The 10,587-nt window shown below is 46.3% G+C and overlaps 1 protein-coding gene across 2 annotated transcripts; it reads left to right on the forward strand.

Moving 5' to 3' along the window:
- Positions 1-26: 26 nt before the first annotated feature.
- Positions 27-8,326, forward strand: LOC129848856 (myelin expression factor 2-like). Of its 2 annotated transcripts, XM_055915951.1 has the most exons (7): positions 27-133; positions 242-301; positions 6,002-6,106; positions 7,026-7,085; positions 7,283-7,431; positions 7,693-7,744; positions 7,949-8,326. In XM_055915951.1, the coding sequence occupies exons 1-7, from the start codon at positions 91-93 to the stop codon at positions 8,110-8,112; spliced, it is 633 nt and encodes a 210-aa protein (XP_055771926.1). In that variant the 5' UTR covers positions 27-90; the 3' UTR covers positions 8,113-8,326. The 2 variants fall into 2 exon arrangements, with proteins under 2 accessions (XP_055771926.1, XP_055771928.1); XM_055915953.1 differs by lacking the exon at positions 7,026-7,085.
- The last annotated feature ends 2,261 nt before the right edge of the window (positions 8,327-10,587 follow it).

The following is a 10,587-nucleotide window of genomic DNA, read 5'->3' on the forward strand; positions in this document are numbered from 1 at the left end:
CCTCGACGCCCCCTCGACGCCCCCTCGACGCCCCCTCGACCACTGAGCTTTAGTACAAAACAAATCAGTGTGTGATTCTGTCTGTCAGGTATGGAGGGAGGACCTGGGTATGGAGGGATGAGCAGACTAGGAGGTAAGGTCCTAGATAATACATCTCTACTGGATCACTCTGTTACATGACTGGACAACACATGGGTTGTTGTGACTCCATTAATATAATAATCCTGTGTGTGTCCTGGAGGGTTCGGTGGCATGGACAGTATGGGGGGATTCGGAGCCAGAGACATGGGACGGATGGGAGGTAAGGGGACACACCTAGGGCTGGGAATTGCCTGGGACCTTACGATATTATACCGATACTTAGGTGCCAATACTATCTTATGTAGATTTTTTATTTATTTTATTTTTATTTATTTTATTTCACCTTTATTTAACCAGGTAGGCAAATTGAGAACACGTTCTCATTTACAATTGCGACCTGGCCAAGATAAAGCAAAGCAGTTCGACACATACAACAACATATAGTTACACATGGAGTAAAACAAACATACAGTCAATAATACAGTGAAAAATAAGTCTATATACAATATGAGCAAGTGAGGTGAGATGGGAGGTGAAGGCAAACAAAATATATATAAATAAATAAAAATATAAAAAGGCCATGGTGGCGAAGTAAATACAATATAGCAAGTAAAAAAAGTAAAAGTAGAGATAGAAAAAAGTAGAGAGAAATAATGGGGTGCAAAGGAGCTAAATAAATACATAAATACAGTAGGTAAAGAGGTAGCTTGGGCTAAATTATAGATGGGCTATGTACAGGTGCAGTAATCTATGAGCTGCTCTGACAGCTGGTGCTTAAAGCTAGTGAGGGAGATAAGTGTTTCCAGTTTCAGAGATTTTTGTAGTTCGTTCCAGTCATTGGCAGCAGAGAACTGTAAGGAGAGGCGGCCAAAGGAAGAATTGGTTTTGGGGGTGACCAGAGAGATATACCTGCTGAAGCGCGTGCTACAGGTAGGTGCTGCTATGGTGACCAGCGAGCTGAGATAAGAGGGGACTTTACCTAGCAGGGTCTTGTAGATGACCTGGAGCCAGTGGGTTTGACGACGAGTATGAAGCGAGGGCCAGCCAACGAGAGTGTACAGGTCGCAGTGGTGGGTAGTAAATGGGGCTTTGGTGACAAAACGGATGGCACTGTGATAGACTGCATCCAATTTATTGAGTAGGGTTTTGGAGGCTATTTTGTAAATGACATCACCGAAGTCGAGGATTGGTAGGATGGTCAGTTTTACAAGGGTATGTTTGGCAGCATGAGTGAAGGATGCTTTGTTGCGGAATAGGAAGCCAATTTTAGATTTAACTTTGGATTGGAGATGTTTGATGTGAGTCTGGAAGGAGAGTTTACAGTCTAACCAGACACCTAGGTATTTGTAGTTGTCCACATATTCTAAGTCAGAGCCGTCCAAAGTAGTGATGTTGGACAGGCGGGCAGGTGCAGGCAGCGATCGGTTGAAGAGCATGCATTTAGTTTTACTTGTATTTAAGAGCAAATGGAGGCCACGGAAGGAGAGTTGTATGGCATTGAAGCTCGCCTGGAGGGTTGTTAACAGTGTCAAAAGAAGGGCCAGAAGTATACAGAATAGTGTCGTCTGCGTAGAGATGGATCAGAGAATCACCAGCAGCAAGAGCGACATCATTGATGTATACAGAGAAGAGAGTCGGTCCAAGAATTGAACCCTGTGGCACCCCCATAGAGACTGCCAGAGGCCCGGACAACAGACCCTCCGATTTGACACACTGAACTCGATCAGAGAAGTAGTTGGTGAACCAGGCGAGGCAATCATTAGAGAAACCAAGGCTGTCGAGTCTGCCGATGAGGATGTGGTGATTGACAGAGTCAAAAGCCTTGGCCAGGTCAATGAATACGGCTGCACAGTATTGTTTCCTATCGATGGCGGTTAAGATATCGTTTATGACCTTGAGCGTGGCTGAGGTGCACCCATGGCCAGCTCTGAAACCAGATTGCATAGTGGAGAAGGTATGGTGGGATTCGAAATGGTCGGTAATCTGTTTGTTGACTTGGCTTTCGAAGACCTTAGAAAGGCAGGGTAGGATAGATATAGGTCTGTAGCTGTTAGGGTCAAGAGTGTCCCCCCCTTTGAAGAGGGGGATAACCGCAGCTGCTTTCCAATCTTTGGGAATCTCAGACGACACGAAAGAGAGGTTGAAAAGGCTAGTAATAGGGGTGGCAACAATTTCAGCAGATAGTTTTAGAAAGAAAGGGTCCAGATTATCTAGCCCGGCTGATTTGTAAGGGTCCAGATTTTGCAGCTCTTTCAGAACATCAGCTGACTGTATTTGGGAGAAAGAGAAATGGGGAAGGCTTGGGCGAGTAGCAGAGGGGAGGGCAGTGCTGTTGACCGGGTTAGGGGCAGCCAGGTGGAAAGCATGGCCAGCCGTAGAAAAATGCTTATTGAAATTCTCAATTATAGTGGATTTGTCGGTGGTGACAGTGTTTCCTATCTTCAGTGCAGTTGGAAGCTGGGAGGAGGTGTTCTTATTCTCCATGGACTTTACAGTGTCCCAGAACTTTTTTGAATTTGTGTTGCAGGAAGCAAATTTCTGCTTGAAAAAGCTAGACTTGGCTTTTCTAACTGCCTGTGTATATTGGTTTCTAGCTTCCCTGAAAAGTTGCATATCACGGGGGCTGTTCGATGCTAATGCAGAACGCCATAGGATGTTTTTCTGTTGGTTAAGGGCAGTCAGGTCAGGAGAGAACCAAGGGCTATATCTGTTCCTGGTTCTAAATTTCTTGAATGGGGCATGCTTATTCAAGATGGTGAGGAAGGCATTTTTTTTAAATATCCAGGCATCCTCTACTGACGGGATGAGATCAATATCCTTCCAGGATACATCGGCCAGGTCGATTAGAAAGGCCTGCTCGCTGAAGTGTTTCAGGGAGCGTTTGATAGTGATGAGTGGAGGTCGTTTGACCGCTGACCCATTACGGATGCAGGCAATGAGGCAGTGATCGCTGAGATCTTGGTTGAAAACAGCAGAGGTGTATTTGGAGGGCAGGTTGGTTAGGATGATATCTATGAGGGTGCCCGTGTTTACGGAATTGGGGTGGTACCTGGTAGGTTCATTGATAATTTGTGTGAGATTGAGGGCATCAAGCTTAGATTGTAGGATGGCTGGGGTGTTAAGCATGTTCCAATTTAGGTCGCCTAGCAGCACTAGCTCTGAAGATAGATGGGGGGCAATCAGTTCACATATGGTGTCCAGAGCACAGCTGGGGGCAGAGGGTGGTCTATAGCAGGCGGCAACGGTGAGAGACTTGTTTTTAGAGAGGTGGATTTTTAAAAGTAGAAGTTCAAATTGTTTGGGAACAGACCTGGATAGTAAAACAGAACTCTGCAGGCAATCTTTGCAGTAGATTGCAACACCGCCCCCTTTGGCCGTTCTATCTTGTCTGAAAATCTTGTAGTTGGGGATGAAAATGTCAGAATTTTTGGTGGTCTTCCTAAGCCAGGATTCAGACACGGCTAAAACATCCGGGTTGGCAGAGTGAGCTAAAGCAGTGAACAAAACAAACTTAGGGAGGAGGCTTCTAATGATAACATGCATGAAACCAAGGCTATTACGGTTACAGAAGTCATCAAAAGAGAGCGCCTGGGGAATAGGAGTGGAGCTAGGTACTGCAGGGCCTGGATTCACCTCTACATCACCAGAGGAACAGAGGAGGAGTAGGATAAGGGTACGGCTAAAAGCTATGAGAATTGGTCGTCTAGAGCATCTAGAACAGAGAGTAAAAGGACGTTTCTGGGGGCGATAAAATAGCTTCAAGGAATAATGTACAGACAAAGGTATGGTAGGATGTGAATACAGTGGAGGTAAACCTAGGTATTGAGTGATGATGAGAGAGATATTGTCTCTAGAAACATCATTGAAACCAGGTGATGTCATCGCATATGTGGGTGGTGGAAATGAAAGGTTGGATATGGTATAGTGAGCAGGGCTAGAGGCCCTACAGTGAAATAAGCCAATAAACACTAACCAGAACAGCAGTGGACAAGGCATATTTACATTAAGGAGAGGCATGCTTAATCGAGTGATCAATAAGGGTCCAGTGAGTAGAGGTTGGTTGGGGTCACGGCGATCCAGACAGCTGGCCAGGTAGATGGCTATCGGTAGCAAGATAGCATAGGATGGAGGTCTATTTTTAGACACCTCATGCGTTTCCGTCGGTAGATTAGTGGGGTTCCGTGTCTTGTAGAGGGGATCAATCCAATTGGCAAAATAGATATAGTGACCCAAGAAAAAAAATAAAAAAAATTGTCCGAAATACTTAAGATAGCAGCCGATAAGACAGCTAACGATTAGCGGGCCCCAGGTGAGCGTTCAGGTAACGTTGCGACGGAGGTGCCAGTAGGATAACTCCCTCGGGCAGATAACGTCGGCAGTCAATCGTGAAGGCCCGGTGGGGCTCCGTATCTGCAGCAAAAAAAAAAAAAAAATCTTATGTAGATCTATATATGCTTTGTGGTTCGATACTGGGATTTGATGTTACAAAACATATTGCTCATGATATGTCTGTTGTAGACATGAGACAGCATGAGAAAACGAGTTTTGATCAATCAGGGAAATATATAAGTGCTGAACCTGTTGACTCACTATTTTAAAAAGATGAGAACAAGCTATAAGATAAAAATTCCCGGCGTTTGGTGCAGGTACAGCCGACTAGCGCTAGCTAACGCTACCTAGCAAAAAACTATACGTGGAGTCAAAGTATCAATATAATATCATCCAAAATAATATTGCTATGTAACTATAGAACCCACCCACCCATCACCACTAAGGACAAAATACACTGCTCAAAAAAATAAAGGGAACACTTAAACAACACAATGTAACTCCAAGTCAATCACACTTCTGTGAAATCAAACTGTCCACTTAGGAAGCAACACTGATTGACAATAAATTTCACATGCTGTTGTGCAAATGGAATAGACAAAAGGTGGAAATTATAGGTAATTAGCAAGACACCCCCAAAAAAGGAGTGATTCTGCAGGTCGTGACCACAGACATCTTCTCAGTTCCTATGCTTCCTGGCTGATGTTTTGGTCACTTTTGAATGCTGGCGGTGCTCTCACTCTAGTGGTAGCATGAGACGGAGTCTACAACCCACACAAGTGGCTCAGGTAGTGCAGCTCATCCAGGATGGCACATCAATGCGAGCTGTGGCAAGAAGGTTTGCTGTGTCTGTCAGCGTAGTGTCCAGAGCATGGAGGCGCTACCAGGAGACAGGCCAGTACATCAAGAGACGTGGAGGAGGCCGTAGGAGGGCAACAACCCAGCAGCAGGACCGCTACCTCCGCCTTTGTGCCAGGAGGTGCACTGCCAGAGCCCTGCAAAATGACCTCCAGCAGGCCACAAATGTGCATGATGTACTGGCCTGTCTCCTGGTAGCGCCTCCATGCTCTGGACACTACGCTGACAGACACAGCAAACCTTCTTGCCACAGCTCGCATTGATGTGCCATCCTGGATGAGCTGCACTACCTGAGCCACTTGTGTGGGTTGTAGACTCCGTCTCATGCTACCACTAGAGTGAGAGCACCGCCAGCATTCAAAAGTGACCGAAACATCAGCCAGGAAGCATAGGAACTGAGAAGTGGTCTGTGGTCACCACCTGCAGAATCACTCCTTTTTTGGGGGTGTCTTGCTAATTGCCTATAATTTCCACCTTTTGTGTCTTCCATTTGCACAACAGCATGTGAAATTTATTGTCAATCAGTGTTGCTTCCTAAGTGGACAGTTTGATTTCACAGAAGTGTGATTGACTTGGAGTTACATTGTGTTGTTTAAGTGTTCCCTTTATTTTTTTGAGCAGTGTAATTCTCTCAAACTGTTTCAATGCTCCTGAAGTTTAATGTCAACTTTCCACTGAGTATATTTCTGACTGCCATTGTCCTCTCTCCTTCTCTTTACTTCCCTCTCTCCAGACATGTCCTACCGGTCAGGGGGTATGGGAGGAGGGATGGACAGAGACTTTGGTCGCAGTGACATGTCCATGAGCAGAGGCTTCGGAGACTCCTTTGGAGGAATGGGTGAGTAGTTTCTCACTCACTCTCACCTGTCACTGTCAGTCATCATAGGTATAATCCATTCCTTAGTCCTCATATATCCATCCACTAACAGCATGGTCAGTGGTGGGCGTTCCACTGGGCGTTCTACTGGGCGTTCCACTGGGCATTCTACTGGGCGTTCTACTGGGCGTTCCACTGGGCGTTCCACTGGGCGTTCTACTGGGCGTTCTACTGGGCGTTCTACTGGGCGTTCCACTGGGCGTTCCACTGGGCGTTCCACTGGGCGTTCTACTGGGCGTTCCACTGGGCGTTCCACTGGGCGTTCTACTGGGCGTTCCACTGGGCGTTCCACTGGGCGTTCCACTGGGCGTTCCACTGGGCGTTCCACTGGGCGTTCCACTGGGCGTTCCACTGGGCGTTCCACTGGGCGTTCCACTGGGCGTTCCACTGGGCGTTCCACTGGGCGTTCCACTGGGCGTTCCACTGGGCGTTCCACTGGGCGTTCCACTGGGCGTTCCACTGGGCGTTCCACTGGGCGTTCCACTGGGCGTTCCACTGGGCGTTCCACTGGGCGTTCCACTGGGCGTTCCACTGGGCGTTCCACTGGGCGTTCCACTGGGCGTTCCACTGGGCGTTCCACTGGGCGTTCCACTGGGCGTTCCACTGGGCGTTCCACTGGGCGTTCCACTGGGCGTTCCACTGGGCGTTCCACTGGGCGTTCCACTGGGCATTCCACTGGGCATTCTACTGGGCATTCTACTGGGCCTGTTGTAGCTTGGAACTGGAACCTGCAGGTGGACTGTACTAAGAGCTGAATCACAACTCCTGTATGGGTAACACAACACTGGTCAAGTTAGCATTCAGACTGACAGTGCTGTAACTTGTTTGTGTTGTGGTAACGTGTGTGTGTGTGTGTGATGCCGTGCGTTCTCTCCATCAGGAGGAGGTTATGGAGGAGACATGAGCAGTTTTGGCATGGGGCCCATTGGGGGAGGATTAGGTACACCGAACATTACATTAACATCTCTCACTGTCTGTTAGCACACCCATTTCATACTGCCAATGTTTCACTGTGCTTGACCTTGATTTGATGTGTGGGAGTGCTGGGTTGGAACTAAAGCCTGCACAACCCCTTATTACCATTACGGTAGGGATTCCGATCTGAGGTGCTCACTCATATTCCCTGTCCTCTACTAGGTGGTTTGGGCAACCGGTCCATGGAGCGGATGGGCTCTGGCTATGACCGTATGGGGGGGGGCATGGCCATGAGCCAAGGTTTCGGGGGCTACGGAGGAGGAGCCATGTCTGACAGAGCCAAGGGTGGATGTCAGATCTTTGTCAGAAATGTACGTTTTATAAATAAATACTGTATAAATGTGCATTATGACATGATGTGCACACCCCTTTTTAAGCACATTAAAGCACCTAACACATTAATAAGGCTGATCAAATCCACTATATGTACTGCTGGGGATTTACATCATGGACACAGATTAAGTAGCGTGAATTGGAAGCACTTTCAGACGAGGTAGTAGGCATCGTCTAGCTCTGTGAAAATGTCCCTAAAGTAGTTTTATGACCCTGTGTTCTAATGTCCTGTGTTGTAGCTGTCCTATGACCTGACCTGGCAGAAACTAAAGGAGAAGTTCAGTGTCTGTGGTAAGCCTCTTCAATCAGTCTACTGTACTCAATAACCTGCAGATGGATTGAATGTAGCTTTGATCTGCAGTAATGAAATGGCTATAGCAGTGTCTGTGCTTAAACACGGTCTACTGCTCTTTCTCCCCCTCTTCTCTCTCATCACACATCTTTCTTTCTCCCCCTCTTCTCTCTCATCACACATTTTTCTTACTCCCTCTCCAGGCCAGGTGATGTTTGCAGAGATTAAGATGGAGGGAGGAAAGTCTAAGGGCTGTGGTACGGTCAGGTTTGACTCCCCAGAGAGCGCTAACCAGGCCTGCAGGATGATGAACGGAACCAAGATCAGCGGTCGCGAGGTTGACGTCCGCATCGACCGCAACGCCTAGAGTCACACACACACGGTCACGACAACTGCTCCTTCCATCTCCAACTGCTTTTGTTTTGTTTTAAAAACACATTTTCCACGTATCCGCGTTTCCATGACTTTTGGATGTGTATAAGGTCTGTTTCTCTTTTAATCTTCCGTAGTTTTTTTTTTTTCCTAAGACATTTTTTGGGGGGGTCATACGTTTATTTGAATGAATAAACATTTTAATTTTTCACCGTTGTTGTAAAATGTTACTGTGGGATCAAAGCTACTGGCCAGTTGACAGAAGGGTTGTGTGGGTGTGTTTAATTGAATACAAAGGTTAATTGCAGGTAAGACACCATAAATAAAATGTCCTCTGGAGCTAGCCAGAATATCCCTAACTAAAGACCTTTTCTACACCGGAGGAAACCAGACCAGAATGATGTAAGAGAATCATCTAGTGAAGTTAACTGATATGACTCATGTTGACAAAATATGTGAAACTAGTGTCCATAAATGTTTAGTTTGCTACTATTGTAATGTAATAGGATCTTTGGTTAGTATACACTGGGAGTCTTAAACCAGCTCTGCCAGCTGGAACTGTGCACCAACTGAAATGGTGTTCATGACAAGTGGACAACTGATTGGATACTTTATTGCCTTCATCTTAAACAGTTTCTGTCCTGACAGTCAAGACCAGTGGAAACTTTTGGGTTTCTTCTCTTTATGAGCGTGTCCTCACTCCTTACTGTTGAGCAACACATGCTGCTTGTAAACGCTTATCTGTTCTACCTGGACAATACCCCCTTCCTCTTCACCAGCATTGAGTAATGACAGGTTATCCATTATATTGACCAGACGAGTGGCTGCTCTAACAATGAAAGATGTCTTTAAAATTGGAATGCAGTCGGGAGGAGGCAAGCTCAGGTGGGCCCATTCTAGCCATTGAGAGGGCAGAAACACGCGTGACAGGCACAACTCCTATATAAAGTTGCTGGGAAGTCATGTGTCATACTTACCAGTACACTCATAATCTAAGCATCGCAAAACTACTATTTGATCAAATTAACCTCATATAGCAAGAAGGTCATTCCATTTTTTTTTGTTGACCAAATTTGACAATCATTGATCTCCATACAAAAACTAGGCTTGTGTGAAAAAAATGAAGTAAATGCCACCTGCTGGTGACAGATTTTTGACCCAGTTATCCCTCTCGCTTTTCCTCTTCCTCTCTGGTAATGACAAGATAAGGTCAGAGGAGTCCTGTTGAATATTAAAAAACAGCTTTATTTCCTGACTTAAGAGGTGAAAGGCAGTGTTGCTGGGTCAGTCTCACTCACAGGTAGTATGAAGTCTGTGTGGGGCTGCATCTCAAATCACACCCTGCACCCGTCAAACTCAACTCGACAGTGAAGCCAGTTCCACGGCAGTTTTTCTAATCAGAAAATTATTTAGGAATGGCTGCAATTAATAATCAGGTAGAACAGAAAACCAGCAGGCTCCAGACCTCATAGAGTAAGAGTTGAATAACCCTGCCCTACATACATTTAAGTTTACTTCTTTTGGCCAGAGATTTAATTTTGGGGAAGGTGTCATTTGAGATGTAGCCTTTATCTTGGATCCTGGTCTTGGCACCCAGTCCTGGGCCTGTATTCATAAAGAGATGTAGCCTTTATCTTGGCTCCTGATCTTGGCACCCAGTCCTGGGCCTGTATTCATAAAGAGATGTAGCCTTTATCTTGGATCCTGGTCTTGGCACCCAGTCCTGGGCCTGTATTCATAAAGAGATGTAGCCTTTATCTTGTATCCTGGTCCTGGCACCCAGTCCTGGGCCTGTATTCATTAAGAGATGTAGCCTTTATCTTGTATCCTGGTCCTGGCACCCAGTCCTGGGCCTGTATTCATTAAGAGATGTAGCCTTTATCTTGGATCCTGGTCTTGGCACCCAGTCCTGGGCCTGTATTCATAAAGAGATGTAGCCTTTATGTTGGATCCTGATCTTGGCACCCAGTCCTGGGCCTGTATTCATTAAGAGATGTAGCCTTTATCTTGGATCCTAGTCTTGGCACCCAGTCCTGGGCCTGTATTCATAAAGAGATGTAGCCTTTATCTTGGATCATGATCTTGGCACCCAGTCCTGGGCCTGTATTCATAAAGAGATGTAGCCTTTATCTTGGATCCTGGTCTTGGCACCCAGTCCTGGGCCTGTATTCATAAAGAGATGTAGCCTTTATCTTGGATCATGATTTTGGCACCCAGTCCTGGGCCTGTATTCATAAAGAGATGTAGCCTTTATCTTGGTTCCTGGTCTTGGCACCCAGTCCTGGGCCTGTATTCATAAAGAGATGTAGCCTTTATGTTGGATCCTGATCTTGGCACCCAGTCCTGGGCCTGTATTCATTAAGAGATGTAGCCTTTATCTTGGATCCTAGTCTTGGCACCCAGTCCTGGGCCTGTATTCATAAAGAGATGTAGCCTTTATCTTGGATCATGATCTTGGCACCCAGTCCTG

This window comes from Salvelinus fontinalis, unplaced genomic scaffold, assembly GCF_029448725.1.
Source record: "Salvelinus fontinalis isolate EN_2023a unplaced genomic scaffold, ASM2944872v1 scaffold_1235, whole genome shotgun sequence".
Taxonomy (NCBI): domain Eukaryota; kingdom Metazoa; phylum Chordata; class Actinopteri; order Salmoniformes; family Salmonidae; genus Salvelinus; species Salvelinus fontinalis.

What these genes read in the sequence shown, in the direction of transcription:
- LOC129848856 (XM_055915951.1), top strand. Translation starts at nt 91, where the DNA reads ATGGAGGGAGGACCTGGGTATGGAGGGATGAGCAGACTAGGAG. An exon ending in AGGGATGAGCAGACTAGGAG is followed by an intron (nt 134 to 241) that starts GTAAGGTCCTAG and finishes TGTGTCCTGGAG; the next exon opens with GGTTCGGTGGCATGGACAGT. An exon ending in GCCCATTGGGGGAGGATTAG is followed by an intron (nt 7,086 to 7,282) that starts GTACACCGAACA and finishes GTCCTCTACTAG; the next exon opens with GTGGTTTGGGCAACCGGTCC.